Here is a 20,919-nt window from a genome sequence, read left to right as displayed (position 1 = left end):
TGTTCGTGAAGAAATTCTTTTCATTTGACTTTGTACTGCTTACACTAGAAAATTGTTTTATTTTCCCAATGTTCTTCACTGTGTTTGTTCCCCACAGAAGTACATTAAGATATTGACACAAATAGCGTAATACTGTACATTGGTTGAAATCCTGTTCCTTAGCGTAATAAGTCACAACTAAAAGAGGCTCATTAACACAGTGCACCAAGAAAGACAAGAGCCTCTTTAACAATCTATGAGATTCGGAGAAGGGCAGGCCCTTTTCCTCATTTTTCACTGAGCCTTGAAAGCATACAAAACGAGTGAGAGATTTTCCTGCCTTCTGAGGGTCTCTGAAGATAGGTAGAAGAGAAACTACACTGTCCCATGGGATCCAGTGAAGACTCTCCTTGAACTCACACTGAACCAATCCTGGCAAAGTCTTCCTTCTTTTGAAGTAGTCCTTCAAAAGAATATGTCATTTCTTGCAAGCCACATAAGAACATACCCCCAAATTTAGCATAATTATTTTTAAGTATAGATTAGCCTAGATTTAATGGGAGCTGAGTCTGTAAATCTGTTAGAAGAAGAGAGAAGGAAATGGGTTTTATCCCTGCAGCTTCATTGGGTCCTGGAGAAGTACATTCAAAGTTCAGTAGAATGTTGCAGCCAAAATCATTACCCAAAGGAGAGCACTGGAAACACTTCTGAGCACAGTTTAGGTAACTGTTAAAGTGTTATAGCTCCGGGAGGCAGGAAACCCATGCTGGTGTGCCTATCAGTGAAAAAGAATGATCAGTCAGTTCATTATATATTGGCTCCAAATATATATGCTTGTTATTGCTTATGTAATGTAGAGATCTGGGTGTATAATAGTGGAAAGAAGGTGGTGTTTGAAAAAGAAAGCTACAGTTCAGTGTTTTAAATCAGAGAGAAACCACAGATCCTGGTATCATCCCTTTCCATTTGATATGGTGTGCTGGGACTGATGGAGTTTGGCGTTCAGTGACATCTGGGTCCCCTCTCCTTGCTTTCAGTTATCTTATTTCTAGAATTAGGCAATGGCTAAAATCCTATTGGTATAGATCTAAGTGTATACCACTGATTGTCAGCCATGGCCTTTCATGATGAATTAAAAATTTCTGATTACCTCTGACCCTGCTTCCAAAGGTCCCTAGAGATCCCTTTCTTTATGGGGAAGTCTTTAGGGGCTTTGGGACTGAGAGAGGGCATTAAACCTTTAATATCTGAAAATCACTCTGGTGTTTTCAATCCCTAATTGGAGTGACTTAACAGGATCTGCCATTAACCTCAAGCCCAAAATACAGGAAAAATTCAGAAAGCTTTCTTTGCTATTGGAGAGTCAGAACCCTATAAAGTTGTGTCCACTGAGTTGAATTTGCAAGGAAGTGGAGGATATTTTGTGACCATCTGAGTTCCTCTTGTCTACCATCAGAATTAATGACTATGTACCTGTGCAAAAAGTGCTGCACAAGAATGTAGAAATACACAAGGTTCTCAGTGGCCAAAATTGTACACTGGAGTAACTCATCATCATCATAGGCATCCTTTAGTCTCGAGAGACTATGGTAACATGCTCTGTATGGAGGACTTGGAACAGCGTCTAGTGTTTTGAAGCTGTATGCTAAGCTGGAGTGTCCTCTCAAGTAGCATAAATCTGAGTGGCAAATTGCTGCAAATGCAGATGTTAGCATAAGTACTTGCTGTTGCATGCAGAGTTGTGCAACTCAGTGTACAACAGCAAATGCCTGCACTGACTTCTTAACTTGCAATAATCTATGCTGATTTGCTGTACTTGACATAATGTATTTTAAGCAAGTACAGTTTCCACAGTTTTACTCGAATTAATCTATTAGGCCTTACTGATGATGATGTCAAGGAATAGTTCTTTTACCTATCTTTACTCATGAAAACCTGAGGTTTTTTCCCACCAGAGAGTGGAGGAAGCTTTCTGCATTCCATTGTGCATGAACTATCATGTAGCCCATTTGTTGGCCATTTCGACTTAGTATGCTATGCAACAGGATTTCGGCTATTATAATAAAAGATGGGTTGAAGCTTATCTTGACTGTGTGAAGACGTGGGCCAACACTAGCCAACAGAATATCAGCAGGAAAAAAATCCTGTAATTAATTTTTAAAAGAATGCAAATACAAGATAAGGTGATACTTGGTGTGGCAGCAGTACATCTAGGGATTTTTAGTAGACCACAAGATAAACATGAGTCTGTTGTGTAATGTGTTGGAGAAAAAAGAGGGTACGATTGTCTCCTGCTCTGTGGCAGATCATGATAAGTAATGGTACAACTACTCACGTCTGCTTTGGTCATGTCTGTGTTAGAATACAGGCACATTTGTAGATGTTGATGTTGATGTTTGTTTTTTGTTTGTTTAAAATATTTTTACCCTGCCTTTCTCCTTGAAAGGACCCAAAGTTCCTTACATCATAAAAAAGACAGCGTTTATTGACAAATTCAAACATACCTATATGAGAACAAGATGATGAGGGGCTTGAAGTTATTTGAGCTGCATATATATATTTATCTGGAGAATACTATGTTAAGAGAAGTATATTCAGTCATGGAATCCAGAGTTTTAATGTAACTCTGGGAATCCATGATTCACAAAATCAGTTTTGATAAGTCAGGTCCCCAATGATACAATGTGTATGTTTCTATCTCTGCTTTCAAATTGTTCTACCAGAGATGCTGAACAAGAGCAAAATGACAACAAAAACAGCATGACCAGATGAACGCAAGTCGTGGCTCAGTGCAAGTAGAAAGTACACTTTTGGCATTCAGAGGAATAGCACTGGAATGTGTGCACCTTTGTACATGATGTTATTTTGAATGCCAACAGTATACTCTGAAAGCTCATACAAGGAGAACAATGGATGTTACATATGTCACTGAAATATTTGTGGTAGAATATGCCACAGTAAATGGTGCAGTAATTTTGAGGCTTTGCAAAAAATCATACACATAAAGGATATAGTTGAAATAAAACATTTATTATTTGTGCTAGAGCTGGCAGGTTTTGCTTTAGCTGCATTTACAGTGGTGCCCCGCATAGTGACGATAATCTGTTCCAGAAAAATCGTCGCTATACGGATTTGTTGCTATGCGGAACAAAAAAGCCCATAGAAATGCATTAAAACACATTTAATGCATTCCTATGGGCAAAAAACTCACCGTTATGCAAAAATCCTCCATACAGCCGCCATTTTCACTGCCCGGTAAGCGAGGAAAGGGCACAAAAACACAGTGGGCAGCCATTTTTTCCGGCGGCCATTTTGGAACCGCCGATCAGCTGTTAGAAAAAACATCGCTATGCGAAAATTGGTAAGCAAAACAGCTTACCAATCACCGCAAAGCGATTTTTTGCCATTAAAAAGATCGAAAAAAACAAATCGCTATGCAGAGTCTTCGTTAAACAGGGCGCCCATTATGCAGGGCACCACTGTACGTTTCAGATTCTTATTAGAGAAGCACATACATTTAGTTTGATCAGGCTATTTTTGTCATGGCTTTTGGCTAGTAGAATAAAAGACATACTTTGAATAGGAAAAAAATGTATCATTTTGGAAGACTGAAAATATTGGTAACTCATTTATTCATTTTTGTCCTCCACTGGTATGATCTGAGCGGTACAGCAGAATTCATTTTCACTGCATTTTCTGTGAAGCAGGCAAATAAGAATTGCGCCAGGCCACATTTTCCTCCCACAAATGGCCCAAAACATAAATGGATATTAAGACTGGTATCTGTAACAGCAAGATAGTCTGAAGGGGAATTCTGGTCAACCTGGTCCAAAACTTGTTAAGATTTCCATCCAGCTACACAGTAAAGAGAACTTTTTTTAAAAAAAAGGCATGCGGTGATACAATATCCAGATATTTTTGTGTTAGAGAAAGAGGGAGTGCTTGGTTTGATCATTTCTGGCAAACTGATGACTGATGTAATGTTCTAAGACTTGTAACCTCTGTAGGCTACATCCCCTTGCAGTTGACGTACAGGCAACTGCTTAACTTTCTTCAGTTAGGTGTGGGCCTAATGTTTGGAGCTCTGGGCCAAAGAAACTCCTAGTATCTGACTTATTTTATTTGTTGAGAATTACTGTACTGCAGAGAAAGAACAGAGTACAAGTAAAGGCATATAGCAGTTCAAGCGGTTTGCAGAATTCTAAAGCAGTCTTTTTTTCCATTTAATGATTTAGTTGCTAAAAGCATTTTGTCATTTGAAATCACTGTGGCATTTTAGAGTAATTTCTTTCACTGTGGGTATTGTGTCAGCTTCTAACACACAAACTTGTGGAAAATTATAAAGTAAATTCTTGGAACTAACATATATCACCATTCTCCACTTAAAAAGTATAGCAATAGGTTCTTGAAAAGGTGTGCTTTGCAAAAAAAAAAAAACAACAACAACAACACACACACACAATTTCAATGACTGGTATCTCCATATAACAACTAGAAATTCTCCAGTCGGAAAAACTGGGAAACTACTTCTAGTGAGCATGGAGACTGTTGGGCTAGAAGGACCAATGGTTTTTTACTCAGTAAATGGCAGCTTTCTGTGCAGCTTGATAGTGAGCTGTCCCCAGTGAGCCACCAGAATGTGCTCTAATGAGTGTTGAATAGCCTGATAATAATATGGAAGAAGTAAAACCACCAGTCACCACCAGCTTGCTTGCAAGCATCAACCTGAAATGAATTCTGAGGCACTAATTCTGAGAGATCTGATTTCAGCTATCTTTTACATTGTGTGCCTGAAGGCAAAAACTGTCTTATCATTGATCTTTTCAAAAGCAAAAAAGCTTTTTTAAGCTGCTATGGGAGACTTTTTGGCTGAAGAACTAGGTTAAAAAATGTTCCAAATATATATCTAAAATATATTTAATTTGGCTGATGACAAAAAGGACATCAGATCTGGTGCCAGGGATAACATTCCTCAGAAGGGCATTCTGCAGTGGAGCACCTCAGCTGAAACAACCTCTCTCTGTAGTTATTAGCTTTCTGAACAAAAGGCAGAAGGGATTTGGGGAAAAGCTGTTGATTAAAAAGATAGTATTTGGGCAGGCCTGTATGGGAGGAAACAGCCCTTCATCTGGTTCACTCTGTTGAATAAAACTGAATTTTCTGGATGTTTCTGGTCCTGTGCCAGTATTCATATTTATGTTAGCTGGATACGAAGAACATGGAGTAGGATGGGCTTTCATATTAGCAGCTTCCATCTTGTCAGCAGAAGATTTGAGCAAGAATCTGCATATGTTCACGTATATGTGGTTGAGACTCTTTCATGAGAAAGAGTTCCCATACTATGTATGATTGCATCTCTATAGCAGAACATGTTGAGATGAGGACATTTCATGAAGATTAAGTATGAGGCAATAAATCCCCCCTTGCATATTCAGTGAATGAAGATGTGAAGGTGATAACAGGGAGTTCTGTTCCATGACTCTGCACCTATTTATTTATTTGGTTTATACTCACTTTTCTTCCCAAAAAAGAACTGCAGTATGAAGAGGGTTGCTACTGTTGTAGTAATAGGAAATAGCTACCGTATGGTAAAACTGAGAAGATTCATAGTATGTTTAGAAGCAGTTGTGTAACTTCCAAGGCGTAGGGTGAAAGTCTGTGTTTCTTTACAAAAACTCTGAGATCATTTTTGTGTTTCTTGGAAGATCTGTAGGGTATCATGAAACATTAGAATATTTGTTTAAAGTGAATAAATCTAAGGTTTGAATAACAGAGTGGATTGGTAATGGAATGTATGCTTTACCAATGAAACAAAATGAGGTCTTTTGTTTTTTAATTTAGCAGCTATTTGTCATTTTCATACTTTGTTCATTTGTAATGTGTTTCCACTGGACATTGGGATATTTGGATTTAAACTTGTCTATATAGTGGATGTCTCTCCATTTAAAATCCTTTTACCTGTTTGATCTCCCCATCCATTTTAGAGGCAAGAAGAAAGATGCAAAAACCACCGTCTTCCAAAATATAATATGCAAGTTCGCAATCCCATTACACACTCCAGGTTGAAACACCTTCCTGGGTTCTTCATCCTTTTTCAATAGTGCGACATAGTGTAGTGTAACTTTGCTACAATGAAGCTTGGTTTGTTTGTTTATGATTCTTTTGGAAATTTAAGCACTGAAGGGGTAGTTCCACTTATTTTACAGGGAGAGGGAGTAGTGGTACACTGTAAAATGATATCAAAAGCACAGCCTCTTGAATATGTGCTTCTTCCGGCCAGCTACATTTGTGTGTCACAGCTGTGCTTCTATAGACTGTCAGCAGCTGCACCCTGAGACAGACTGATAGGGCCTGCCAAATCCCATTGTGTCCATTTCCAGCCATATGTTGAAGATACCATAATAATGTTGATAGTAATGGGGATGTCCCCATTGAAGGGGTATTTCTCTATTTCTCATCTACACCCCTAGTACAAGGGACAACAGATATGTAGCAGATATGTATATGCACTTAGATATGCCTCTAGTGGCAGGTTTCACAATTTTTATGCAGAAATGTATATGCACTTAAATATTTAAGAGGGAAGCCATATATGCTGATTAGGTTGATTAAAAGATTGAGCAGAGATTTCAAATTGATAAACCAGTGTCATAAATAAAATCTTCATTTATTTACAAAAGGTTCTCTTGACTTGAAGATCATTACAATGCTCCAGAAATCTGAAATATAAAATTTGAAGTGTAGTGATTTTTAAAATTTTGTCTAAACAAAGACAGATGGCAGCAGTAGTTCTTAATGCTGATCTCGGCCTTATTAATTTTCAAGTAAGTGAGAGAAGCAGCTGGCAGAATGGGGGAAACACACCAGTTTTTGCCCATGACAGCTTTACCTTTGTCTAGTGTGGCTAGTGGTTGACCAAAGGACTCAGCTGAGTGCAGGTCTGATGGCAAAATAATGAAAATCTGGATATATAGCACACATTGTTTCTGTTTTTGAAAAAAAAATGGGAGAGGAGGTAGGCAATAACATTTTTATTCCCTCCTCCCTTTAAAATTCCCATTATTTTGCCTACTCTCCTGGACATTGGCAGGAGAGTGTTTCAAGTGTTCCATTATATTTAGTGCTTGCTCTATCTTCTCTTAACATCCTCTGACAGTGTCCATTTTACACACCATTTCTTTTTCACTGGAAGTTCTGTAGAAGTTCTCTAGTAGGATATGACCTTCGTTTCTACATGCTCATATGGTTTCTTCCAAGTATACAGTGTTCATATTTTTGTTTTGATGGATAATACAGCATCCAACCAATGAAATACATCTTAATTCAGCTTTTTAGCAACATTCTAGAAGGTCTGATACAGAGATTAAGGGAAGCACAAATTCCCATGACGTGTCTGAATTTAAAATAGTGTCAATATCCCTGCTGCCAAGGGGTGCCACATTCCTCCACCACCCCCTTTTCTAATTGCAGAGAAGGTCAGGGTGGGCTGGTTGTAAACACTGGCACCTGGAGATAACTTTGGGGAAGCTTGTACGATGTGTTCTCTAAACCAGAGGGAGAAAAGTTATCCATCCAGTGGCAAGGCGTCAAAGCCATTGTGTGAAAATTCTCTTTAATCATCTGCATTGTCTATTTGGTTGATGCTGGGGATTGATGGAACACTCTTAAGAGTTTATTGTGGACTTTAGAGGAGGTCTGCCCTTCACACTTTCTTCTTTTAAGTTCTTGTGCATTGGCTTTCCACTGAAGACAAGTGGTGCTGGCAGAGCAGTCTTTGGCTGTTTCCACACTAGCAGTTTAGTCTGGAATTGGCATTCTTTGTACAGTTGCTTTTTATAGAAAATCCAGATGATGTCATTTTCCAAGTAATTGTTTTTTTTTTCCTGTGTTGTCTTCTCATGTTTATACTTACTTTGCTATTTTAAAAAAAGTTAAAATAGGGGTGGGATGGAGACAAGATATCAATAATTATAGCTTCTCCCATGGGAAACAGGGACTGTGGTAAAGAGTAGTTTAGAGCTTTCTGTTGCTAATGCTATTGCTGTTGCCTTGATCAGGAGGCAGTAAAATGGCAAAAGCTGCAAGGAGGAAGAATATTTGTGGGAAATATTAATTGAATGGGACTTTGGAGTATACATTAGAGAAGGATATTTGTCATGGGGATAATACTACCAAAATACATAAGAGGGTAAGTCTTAGTATTATGCCTAAGTAGAGTGGACCGGCTGAACTCTGTTGGACCTAGATTAGTTGTGGTAAGTCCATTCATTTCAGTCTCTTAAGAGAGACTAATATTAGATGTAGTCTCACAAAGCCTGTGGAAATACTGTTTTCATTTTACTTTCAGCTGATTGTTGGAAAACAGTACCTTAGTAGCTTTTCAAACGTCTAAAATACTTGTTCTCGATTTTGTAAGAGTTTTCTACTGTAAACCTAGAGATCACCAGAGCAAGCTCCCTAGTGATTTAAAAATAAAAACTGTTAAGTTTGAAGAACCTGTATAGATCGTTTGTTCTTCCTTGTTGTTTTGACAATTTAAGTCAGTTACGTATTTTAGAAACATAACTAAAATATATATACCTTCTAGCATTTCGCAGAAGACATAACAGTCTTACATAATTGTAGTGCCCCAATCTCCTGCCATAGATCATTGCCTTAGTACAGTATTTTGTTACGATGTGCCCCTTCTGTTGACTGCTGAATACTGTATTCTTCTGTATAATTCTGTCCATTGACTCTGTGTGAGATGGCTGGCTGGTCTGATGCCATCCTGGCCCAAGTATCATCCATCCCTGTTGAGAGGAGAGAAAGGCCTTTAGACACTTTGGTGAGAAAGACCCGAACGACCAGGAGGATGGCAACCTCTGCAGGAGAGGTAGAGGAAGGAGTGATTGAAGGAAAGGCAGGAATGATAGAGGAGGGCGATGCAAAGCAGTTGCTAAAGGCAGACACCCTAGTGGAGGAAGGAGCTAGGTCATCCGGGGGAGGGTGGGACAGTAGTAGAAGATGTCACCGAGCAGTTAGAAAAGGTGAGAATGGAAGAAAGGGGGAAAGGAAGTATATAAGGAGGAAGAAGCGGAGAGAGGGGTAGTGGAGAGAGGTGAGGTGGAAGTAAGGAAAGAGAAGAAGATAATCCCTCCAGGGTGGGAGCGGATCTGGATGGAAAAGTCCTGGACTAACAAGTGGGAAAAACCTTATGATACTCTGAGAGGAGGCTGAAAGGAGGAAGTTAGAAAAAAGAAGCAAGGGTGGGGGAGAAGAACGAGGCAAGAAAGAGTCAAGCTAGTCAGGGAAAAATTACAAGACCAGATGAAGGAGCCTGCCTGGGACAGGACATGTGAGACCTCAATCCATGGGAGATCAGGGCATTGGGAACTGAAGCAACTAGGTCTGAGGCATACCAAGGGGACTGAATGTCCACGTTGCCACTTTCATCAGGACTGGCAATATGTAACTACCATGGATATGGACAAAGTGAGATGCTCGTGGACATCCCCTTTCTTAAGCAAGATTTGAATCCCTTTTTCATGCTGTTTTTTTTTAATGAAAAGGAGGTGGACCACATAAATTGCACATATGTCAATGCAAATGCTAATGAACAGAAGGGGAGTTGGTGCATCTGTTGTAAATACACCCATTGCACTTTCACAAATAGAAAATGACTGAATCTTTTCCTTACTATTTTTCAATGGAAGATTCTCTCTCTCTTTGTATGTGTGTGTGTGTGTGTGTGTGTGTGTGTGTGTGTGTGTGTGTGTGTGTGAGAGAGAGAGAGAGTGGAGTGGAGATCCTCCCATGGATTTCCTTTTGTGTGTGTTGGGAAGGAACATGGGTGGAAATATTTGTGTGAGAGAAAGGAGATAAGAAGTATCTGTGGATAGGATGCTTTGGAATTATGGCCAAAAAATTGTTGCTTAGTGTAATAAATTACACAAGAGTAAACCCATGGTATCAATAGGGATATAGTGAGTCAACTCCTCCATAGGTTCCATTGTTTCAAATAGGCCTACTCTAATTGTAACTTACTGTGTATGCTAAAGTAAGTCACAGAGTAGGCCATTTGAATCAACAGAACCTGAAGAGGAATTGACTCACCAAATCCCCTCTGATCCAGTGGGCCTAATCTAGTGTGATGTACTATACTAAACAGTTGGATTTGGGTTGGATATTTTATGTGAATGGGTGGATGCTTTGAATTTGTGTCAAATGGGATACTGAAGGGTATATGAATAAGTGCATATTCTGTATCTCAATCTGATGTGACAATACTACAGAGAATGAAGTTGCAGTGCTCATCTATCATAAATGTCATGGTCAGTTTGCTCCTAAATAACATTTGCTGGTGTACAAGGCGACTGGCCGTATAAGACGATCCCCCAACATTTCCACTCAAAATATAGAGTGGACGGCTCTGCTGCGGTGCTGGCTGCCCACGGCTCTGCCTGGGCCTGCCCTGGAAATTCATGGCCGGCAGGGAGGAGGGCGAGGAAGAGGGGAAGCAGCTGGGCGGGCAGTGGCAGGAGGAGGAGGAGGAGGAGGGAAGCGGCCAGGTGGGCGGGTGAGCAAGCAGCTGGCTCAGCAGCACGGGGCGGCGAGCTCTGGCCACTCAGGCATGGCCGGCTCTGCTTCCCTCTCTCCATCCGGACTGCCAGCCTGCCTGCCTTCCTCCCTGGCCAGCGTGACCCCACGTCACTCAACGGCAGTGGTGGCAGCTCCTTCCTGACCCAAATGAAGTGCACCCGGCATACAAGATACCCCCCCACTTGGAGGCATGTTTTTGGGCCAAAAAAGTCTTGTACGCTGGCAAATACGGTATGCAAAAGAGAAGTTCAAGTACTGTAAGTGGCTAGATACCAAAATGTTTTGTATTCAGTGGCTACTGCCAGCACTTTTGCAGAAGCAATGAATCACACAGGGGCCCAGATTTCATTTTTCTTTGAGGCAAATCTCACTATTGGTACACATTCTCAGTGATGGTTTCTATTTCCAACTTACCAGGGCAGAAAGAAAATCCAGAGGAAGCTTCTCACAGAATCAAGTTTCCTTCCAGGAGAGAGCAGTGGAGACTTGTTATAACTTATAATTGTATTGCACTCATTTGCACATTCAGGAGCACATTTACAATAAAGTTTTTGACAGGTGAGAACTTACAACTTTATCACTTGTTGTTTTCTGTTATTGTGCAGAATGTGCAGGAAGGTGGAGTGTTGCAGAGGAGTTGATCTGGACACCAGATACTGAGAGACTTGTGAAAAATTGTTTGACTACATAGGTCTTCCTCCTATGGCATGGTTGTCTTATACTAAGGCCAACTACCTCAGCAACAAAATATTTCTTCCCTGTTTTCAACATAGGCAATTTCTGAATAATTGAAGGCAGCTCCCAGCAGTTGTCTAGATGCTAGAGATATACTGTGCCAAATAAATAAGATGCTATTTTGAGCATATTCATTAATCAAAAGGTGTGCTATAAATGTGCAATTATAAAGATGGCATTAAATAAAGTGAGGGAGCATGTAGAGCATATATTGGAGTCATACAAAATCCAGAGAAATATATTGCTGAGGTGCAGAATATTTTTTTCTTCTTGTATCCCAACACTATCTTTTCCTTGACTTGCAAGGCAACCTTTTCCTGCACCTCCTTTTAATTTAGTTGGGACAAAAAATGGTTCAAGGATGTAGTTCTGATTACTATCCTTTCCTCACTCTTATAGGCCAAGAAGCATACTTTCCTTGCACTTTTGTCTTTGGATTACTTGAAATGAACATAATTCCTGTATGAGGGAAAGCTGTGGTCCAAACATTAATGGGCTAGGCAGTTGTTAACAATTTTAATGAATGGTAGTGCCACCTTTAACGGCATTCTGTGTCTAGTCACACTGGCCACATGACCACGGAAACTGTCTATGGACAAACGCTGGCTCTATGGCTTGCAAACGGTGATGAGCACCACCCACTAGAGTTGGACACGACTGGACTAAATGTCAAGGGGAACCTTTACCTTTACTTTAGTGCCACTTTGTATATGTACTTATATTATCTCTTCTAATTTTCATTTTTTACTTAATTTTACTTATTCAAAAGAACTTCCTTCTGTTTCAGCCATGGAAGAATTAATAGTTGAATTGCAACTGTTCCTCCAACTTCTGGATCATGAATATTTGACATCCACAGTAAGGGAAAAAAAGGCAGTTTTAAATAACATTCTTTTGAGGATACAATCATCAAAAGGTCTGTCCTGAATTATATTATTTTTGTATGGTGGGTGGTCCACAAGGAAAATGAATCCTCACTGTGGTTCTTCTTTTGTAATGTCTTTGAAATTACACATGCAGGTTCTCTCATGTCCAGAGAACATTTTAGCATTCTTACAAAGCAGCTGGTCCTTGTGCTCATTTGTCATGCAGTACATTCTATTGCATTCTCTTCTGGTTTCAGTGGGGAAGGATAAATATATTCCCATTCAGTTCTAAGGGCTATGAGAATGGTATTTTGAGGATATTTTGTGGGTTTCTGCATAGCAAACATTAGTAACTCCTTGTAGCAAAGAATCTGCCCATCTTCTCTTATTCTTGGTTGTCATTTAGTGAAACATTGTCCTTGTTTCTGTTTACTGCAGCATTAAGCTTTTTTCCTTCCAGTTTCTCATGTTTGAACAATTTACTGATGCCATTTTGAGTGGCTTCTAATCTACATGCTGTCTGCCTCTAGACTTTGACATGAAGGAAAATGTGCAGAAACAAGAGGTTGTCAACAATGTACCTGCTCCTCCTCAGATGCCTCTGCCAGAAATCCCTCAGCAATGGCTGGTGAGTGTTTCCTACTCCTATTAGCTGTTCACCAAGAGTGAAGTGGCCTGTCTTCCATTTTCTTCAAAGTGGAATTTTTAAACCACTTGTTTATCTGTTTGAATGTATAATCTTCTCCCTTCTAGAATATTGGATGAATAATATAGCACCATACACAGTAAGTAAATCAAACTCAGTATTACTTAAATTTTAAAAAAAGAGCCAATTAAATATTATTCAATAAAAAACTGATGATAATTACTACCATGACTAGGGAACAGTCATGGGTCTTTTCTCACAAGACCCATTTCATCTCTGTAATAAATAACATTTCGTGTTTTGCTGATATTTAGCTTAATCATTTTATTGTATTGAATTTTAATTATTGTAAGCCACCCAGAGACCTCTGGGTAGAGTGGGCGGCATATAAATTAAAATAAATGAATGAATGAATGAATGAATGAATGAATGAATGAATGAATGAATGAATGAATGAATGAATGAATGAATGAATGAAGGATTTCCATTTGTCCAGCAGAGTTTGCCACCTTCTTTCCCCAATAGAATACAATTTAAAAAGCTATTCACTGGCATCATTTGATACGCCATTTTCCCTAGTTACTCTGTTACCCCCTCACTTTCAGCCAATGGCATTGGCTGTTGTTGTCCACCAAGTCTCCTGTTCATACTTAACCACCAATGAAATATATGTTCACTTTGAGTATCTTTCAGCAAGTGTTTGGATATTGAATGAATATTTTATATTTGTACTTGAGACTATCATATTCTAGATCAGTGGTTCCCTACCTTGGGTCCCCAGATGTTCTTAAACTACAGCTCCCAGAAATCCTGGCCACACAGCTAGTGATGAAGGCTTCTAGGAGTTTTAATCCAAAAACATCAGGGAACCCAAGATTGGGAACCACTTTTATTGATTATTTATCAAGGAATCTCTGGCTGAAATCCTGTTGCTTAGTACAACAAGTTGCACTAGAGTAGACATTAAATTAGTGAGCATTTGGTGAATCAGCTTCTATATAAGTTCCATTAATTCAGCAAGCCTATTCTAATTGCAGCTTACTACATTAAAGACAGAGGGACATGGTGGCGCTGCGGGTTAAACCGCAGAAGCCTCTGTGCTGTAAGGTCTGAAAACCTTCAGCTGTCAGATCGAATCCACGCAACGGGGTGAGTGCCTGTCGCTTATCCCAGCTCCTGCCAACCTAGCAGTTCGAAAGCATGCAAATGCGAGTAGATAAATAGGGACCACCTCGGTGGGAAGGTAACAGCGTTCCATGTCTAAGACGCACTGGTCATATGACCACAGAAAAATGTCTTCGGACAAAAATGCTGGCTCTATGGCTTGGAAACGGGGATGAGCACCGCCCCCTAGAGTTGAACATGACTAGACAAAAATTGTCAAGGGGAAACTTTACCTTTACCTTATATTAAAGACTGAGAATAGACATAAGCTGAAGCATAATATGAAAACGTTTATTATATCTGACATTTCCCATGTTGAAAGTGGAAGATTCAGGAAACCTGAAATATTTCCAAAGATTTATTTCATTTCTGTACTTAATATTATATTTATTATACTTAAATATGTGGAATACAATAAAATATAAATATACAGTGATACCTCACTAGATGACGACCCCGCTGTACAACGAATCATCAGGACGGTGACTTTTTGCGATCGCTATAGCGATTCGCAAAAGTCATTCCTATGGGGAATTCCACTTGATGACGATTTGGTCTGTGCTTCGCGGACCGTTTATTCGCAAGACAGCCATCTTCGTCGGGTTCCTAAAATGGCTGCCCTGTGTTTTCCGGACCCATGCTTCACAGGGCAGTCATTTTAACAGCTGATCGGCGCTCGGAAAATTACTTCCCTTATGGGCGATCTTCGCTGGACGACGAGGTAATTTCCCCATTGGAATGCATTAAATGGGTTTCAATGCATTCCAATGGGGAATTGTTTTTCGCTTAACAGCGATTTTCCCGGAACGGATTATCGTTGTCATGCAGGGCACCACTGTAGTGTCCTAAATTTAGCCTGATACCAAACAGAGTGAACCTTGCTAGTTTAGTTGGAGGTTAGAAAACAGTGGCACAATTTTTTTGTGGATATTACTTTCATGCTGACTCTGAAAATGTGCTACGTTTCTGCTAGGTGGAGGATGAACCCACCCTTTTTATTTTACAATCCTGTCATCTTTTCTTACAGAATTTGTGCCCATTTTAATTCACCCTTTGCTATAATAGCACAAAATACTTGGTAATTGGTTTGTTTGATAGTCTTTCAGAGTGTTGCACTATTTAAAATCATGGATGTATATGAAATATAGGTAAAATTAAAAGCAAATTAAAATGTTAAGACTATTTTTGATGTTCAGTAACGTTATCTTAGCCATTTGCTCAATCTTCTTTTGTACACATGGTGGGGCATAAATTGCATGTACATAAATGCTGCATTGATTGAATTTCTCCACAGTCACTGAAAATTTGTCCTGTATCCAAGTGGCACCCCCATTTTACTGGCTTATTATTTGTCCTTCTTATTTCACTCCAAAGTCTATTAAGTGACTTCCGGATGGTCCTGCTAGTTTAGCCCTGGTGGGAGACACTCTCCAGCATTCATCCATGCAGCAAGATGTGATGTCAGATTGATGCTATATCTGTGCCCAAATTTACATTCAAATGTTTTGCATCTGAGATCTGCTTTAAATTTTTTTTCTTAATGATTTTCTTTTTTACATGTATTCTCTTGATTCTAGTGTGTCAATATCATTTATGTGTTCCTGAAAGCATGTCCACACAATCACATTTCCAACAAATCATTCTGATATCTTGGTACAGTTCTCTGATCTTCTAAGCAGCCGGCAGACCATGCAGAGCACATTCCTGTTCTGAATATTTTTTTTCTTTATAGAAAATATGCAAGCCTTTGGGAGTTTTCCCTACTGTGGTTTTACAAAATTGCATCAAAAACCTGTACTTTTCTAGTAGAGATTCTGAAAGGTAACCCTGATGCAATGCAACATTTCTTCTGGTTGAAACTTTCCATGTTTGTTGTGTTTGCTTTATCATTTCTTCTCCATTTAGCCTCCAGATAATGGTCCTCCACCTCTGCCCTCCTCATCTCTTCCTGAAGGTTACTATGAAGAGGCAGTACCGCTCAGCCCAGGAAAGACTCCAGAATACATTACTTCCAGTAAGTAAAATAAACAGATCAGAGAGTGCATGAAAGGTTTCCTTGCAGAGGGGTTGATTCTTCTTCGTAGTCTCTGTGAATGCACATGAATGGGTTAAACTGCACCTACGCAGGACTCTTCGGAATATTCTAGAGCTTAAATAAATGACCAATAGAACTTTGCCCCGCCCGCCTGTGGTACCTCAGTTCCTTTTTGCCGCCGCTACAGTTGTACTCTTTTGCAACACCTAGAGTATTTTCAATTCTTTCAAGTTTTCTGGTTTTGATTCTGGCCTGGTTTCTTGACTTCATTTTTCTGATCTCTGAAGTATTTGACTTGAAATGACATGATTTATGATTCTTGGACTTTGGGTTGGCTACCGCTGTTGTGTCTGGTTTTTAACCTTTGGACTGGTTACCGTTTGTGATTTGGATTACGGACTTGGTCTTTTGTCTTCCAGGTTTTTTTTTATCCTGGACTGCAATTGTTAATGTTCCCTGTGAGTTCTTTCCTTTTTTTCTTCCCCCCTCCTTCCACCTGTTCCTGCCAAATTTTATGGCCTCATCAGGCCCTTTCAAACGCTGTATGCCATGTGCCAACAAGATCTCCTTCATGGACAGCCACGACCGCTGTTTATTCTGCTTGGGGGAGAGAGACCAGCCCCACTCCTGTCAGGAGTGTAAAAAATTAACCAAGCCCGCCCTTAAGCTCCGCTTACAGCGGCTCCGCTCATATCTTTGTGAGAAATCGTTAACACCCTTGACCTCGGCAGCCATGGAACTTACTGTGATTCCTGCTCCTCCCACTCCTTGTCCCGACCCCACTGCCTCGCCAGCTCCTGCTACCCCTTCTTTGCGAGCTTCTTTGAAGGCGTCCAAGCCAAAGAAGTCATTGACATCGGTGTCGACCATCTGTTAAAGACCCCAAGAAAACGAAGGAGGTGGTTAAGCTTAAGAAGGCTAAACAGTCTTCTAAGTCTGTTCAGCCTAAGGAACTCCCTGCATTTCAAGTGTCCCTGCCTTCACCGATACTTGAGGAATCATCCAGGGAGCTTCCTGATCCTGACTCACTTTCTGAAGGGTTCGGATCTGTACCAACATCGCAGAAGCAGGCTTCATAATTGATTCCAAGCCTGACTCCAAGTCATGGCCATTCTCCAGCCTGGCCTCAGCCCATTCAAGCCCTATGTCAATCGAGCAGGCAACAGTGATTCAATTGTCGAACTCGGAGGTGTCACCACAGCAATCCCCTTTGTGTAAATGTCTGGCGAAACATTGGCATTTTTCTCCAACCCGGCAGCTCTCTTAGCATTGGGAGGACATAGTTCTTCCACTTTCATCTCAACGTCATGCTTTTGCTGAGTATGAAGAGCCACTTTATGTAGAAATTAATCGGCGTGGTAGTCAACGTTGGTACCATGGGGACAATCTCGATCCCTTATGCAACACCAGAGATTATGTCAGGCCCAAGAGGGTGCAATATGTCTATGCTTCCCCGTCTGGGTCAACTCCGCCTTCACTGCCTCGATGTCAGTATTGAGCCTATTTCCAGCTGGACCTTATGACTTCGAAGCCTGCTACTAAGCACCACAGCACGATCAACAAGCATCCCATCCTACGAAGCGTTCTCGGGCCTCATCAATACCATCACCCTCAGTATCCCACCCAAAAGCGTCTCACGCTCAGTCATCTTGACAGACTGAGTCTTCTAGAGCCGCTTATCCACCTGAAATGGAGACTTCCGCACCAATTCCCTGAGCTTCAGCCTCCATGTTGAGAATTCACTCACCGCCTCTGTCTCTTAATAGATGTTCCAGAGGTTCCTTGGTTTCATCAGCCTCTGAGCAAGACCCATCTTTGGAGGCATCCAGGGAATCCCCTTCAAATTTACCTACACCAGATTCAGATGTACAGTGGTGCCTCGCCTAACGAGCGCACCATTTAACGACGAATCCGCATATTTTTATCTATCTATCTATCTATCTATCTATCTATCTATCTATCTATCTATCTATCTATCTATCTATCTATCTATCTATCTATCTATCTATCTATCTATCTATCTATCTATCTATCTATCTATCTGTCTGTCTGTCTGTCTGTCTGTCTGTCTGTCTGTCTATCTCTCTGTCTGTCTGTCTGTCTATCTGTCTATCTGTCTGTCTATCTATCTATCTATCTATCTATCTATCTATCTATCTATCTATCTATCTATCTATCTATCTATCTATCTATCTATCTATCTATCTATCTATCTATCTATCTATCTATCTATCTATCTATCTATCTATCTATCTATCTATCTATCTATCTATCTATCTATCTATCTATCTATCTATCTATTTTACTTATATCCTGCCTATCTGGTCTTGCAATCACTCTAGGCGGCTTACAGACACATAAAATAACAAGTAAATGGAGAATTAGTGTAGCGAAATCGCCCCAGAGGGAGACCGCAGCTGCGATACAAGGATATCTGCAAGCGGGATCTGAAGGCCTTAGGGATGGACCTCAACAGATAGGAAACCTTGACACCTAAGCGTTCAGCCTGGAGGCAGGCGGTGCATCATGGCCTCTCCCAATTTGAAGAGACCCTTGTCCAGCAGGCCAAGGCAAAGAGGCAGTCCCAAAAGCAGCAAAATCAGGGAGCTGGACAGGGGCAGATTGTATTTGTATTCAGTGTAGAAGGGATGGTCACTCTTGAATTGGCCTTCTCAGCCACACTAGATGCTGTTCCAAGTCCTCCATACAGAGCACGTTACCATAGTCTCTTGAGACTGAAGGATGCCTAATCAATCAATCACCCATGGGCAAAACAAACAAACAAAAAACAAGACATGAAAATGAAAAAAGGGTGCTGAGGTTTTTATCCAGTGGAAGCCACTCCACTGATTGAAGGCAGTGTCCCTTTCAGAAGAGGAAAGGAGACAGTTTTCAGTGATGCCCCTCCCTCTTGTAGACCACTTCAGATCTGCTGTTAAGTGTGAGTTGGGTAACTGAGCTTGGTGTGGTGGCAATGGAGAATGAGGGCAGCACAGGAGAAAGAAAATTGTGGTAAGATGATCCTTACTGGACACAAGCCTGTGTATTCCAAAGCTTAAAAAATGCAGCTTGATAAAAGCTTCACTTTATCTTCCACAAACTACCTCTGACACTTAAATGTGCCTAAAGGGTGGCAATTAAAAACAGTATGTCTTCTGGCCACATCCTGATGAAAACATAGCCAGGACTATGTATTAATGGCCCATTCTAGTTTCACCAAAAGACTTAGACTTCATACCGACCAATAATATGTCAGAGGCATGCCAGCAATTCGTTTTGTCACTTCAGCTACAAGTCCTAACAGAATCTTAAGAATCAGAGAATCTTAGAATAATAGAATATTTGTTTGAAAGGAAAGGAATACTGATTTTGTTGCTGTCTGAACTCTAAAAAAATTCAAGATAGCAACTCACTTGGGTCTCAAAATATTTTTTTTTGAAAAGGCAGAGCAAAGTTAGAAATTCTGTAGAGAGTAGACTTTGTATTAAGGAAATAGAGAAGCAAATTAGAGTTGTATATTGCCTTGTAGCAGTTTATTTATTTATTTATTTATTTTTATTTATTTATTTTATTTATATCCTGCCTATCTAGTCAGCTCAGGACCACTCTAGGCGGCTAGTTTTAAATTGTTTTTTTTTTAATTCAAGGAGCATTGCTAGAATAATGCAAAAGTCTGTTGACCAAAGCAACCTTTTACACACGAAACTTGTTTAATGTAACATTTTCACATTATCTTTTCAGAAGATTTTGAGAAGAATTTTCAAGTTTTATGCCAATCATTTCACAGTCCTAAGGGTTTTACAGTAGTCAGAAAGTAATGAGTAACTAACACGCTTTGCAACATTTACTCACATAAATTGCTTTGGGGGAGAAAGGTTGCAACAACATCCATAACGAATTACCTTAAAAACAACTTTCCAAGTAGCCAACAGAACAATAAACAATTGAACTGCTGAATAGCTCAATGAGAGATGGTGCGCCACCACAAACTGACCCATTTCTTTCCACGCTTCCGTTGCAATGGGCGGGAAGGTGGGGCAAGGGCAGGGGATTGTGGGACTTGTAGTCGAAACCTTGTGGAACACCCCCACCACCCCCTTTTTGAAGCAAACTGTTATACTCAAGCCACTGGCATGTTGCCCTTTTCACCTTCACTGAACGGATCCTCAGGGTTCAGGGAGAAAGAGGAGTGGCTGACTTTCCATTGTCTCTCTATGACAACCCCGTGGATTTTGTCCTCAGCACTCTCAGTTCAATTTGAGAGCTTTCTCTCCTAGAGGATGTATACATAGATGCATATCACACCTGTGTACATGGAAGACAGGGGAAGATCTCAAGTCCAACCTCCCTCAAAGCCATTTAAAGTTGGCCAGGTGAACCTTCTTCCCATCTGACAGCCAGACAGCCACAACAGGACAACAAGAAAAGCTGGAAAAGCTGCCAAATTCCCACCCACCCAGGATGACCCGAGCCAGCCCTGTCCCTAGAAATCCTGCCGCGCCACCCCAAACTGGCCTGCTTCTCTCCGCGCTTCCCTTGCAATGGGCGGGAATGTGGGCGGGAAGGCAGGATGGACAAATGGGGCTCATCTCTCCCTCCCCACCTGGGTGTGAGGCAGCGCTTCACTGGGCGAGGATGGGGACTCGAGAGACCCTTTCTTCTACCCAATCCATACTCGGTGCTCTCCTATGGGAGAAAGGCGAGACGTGGCAGTCAGAAAGAGCTGGATCGTCTGGCGGCATTGGCACCGGATCCACTGCCAGCACTGCGGCTGCAGCCGCCTTCACAGGTTTGGCTTGCTCCAGCGCCCTCCTACCGCCCCCCTTCTGTTCCTTTGCTCCCACACCGCCCCTTTTTGTTCTACCGCCCTCCTGAAAAATGAAATCGCCCCCTGGGGGGTGTTATCGCCCACA

The 20,919-nt window shown here is 40.8% G+C and overlaps 1 protein-coding gene across 5 annotated transcripts in view; it reads left to right on the top strand.

The window, feature by feature from the left end:
• AFAP1 (actin filament associated protein 1) overlaps positions 1-20,919 on the top strand; it is an 87,130-nt gene that overhangs the window by 7,858 nt on the left and 58,353 nt on the right. For 4 of the 5 annotated variants that reach the window (XM_020790501.3, XM_020790498.3, XM_020790500.3 and 1 more), the window contains exons 2-5: positions 10,978-11,118; positions 12,083-12,211; positions 12,692-12,789; positions 15,877-15,985. In XM_020790501.3, coding sequence (XP_020646160.1) covers positions 12,085-12,211; positions 12,692-12,789; positions 15,877-15,985 — 334 coding nt within the window. In that variant the 5' untranslated portion in view covers positions 10,978-11,118; positions 12,083-12,084. The remainder of the gene's footprint in view (positions 1-10,977; positions 11,119-12,082; positions 12,212-12,691; positions 12,790-15,876; positions 15,986-20,919) is intronic. The other variant, XM_072998421.2, reaches the window with a different exon arrangement.

This window comes from Pogona vitticeps, chromosome 4, assembly GCF_051106095.1.
Source record: "Pogona vitticeps strain Pit_001003342236 chromosome 4, PviZW2.1, whole genome shotgun sequence".
NCBI lineage: Eukaryota > Metazoa > Chordata > Lepidosauria > Squamata > Agamidae > Pogona > Pogona vitticeps.
Note: the sequence above shows the minus strand (reverse complement) of the source record. Positions and strands in the feature narration are given on the sequence as shown.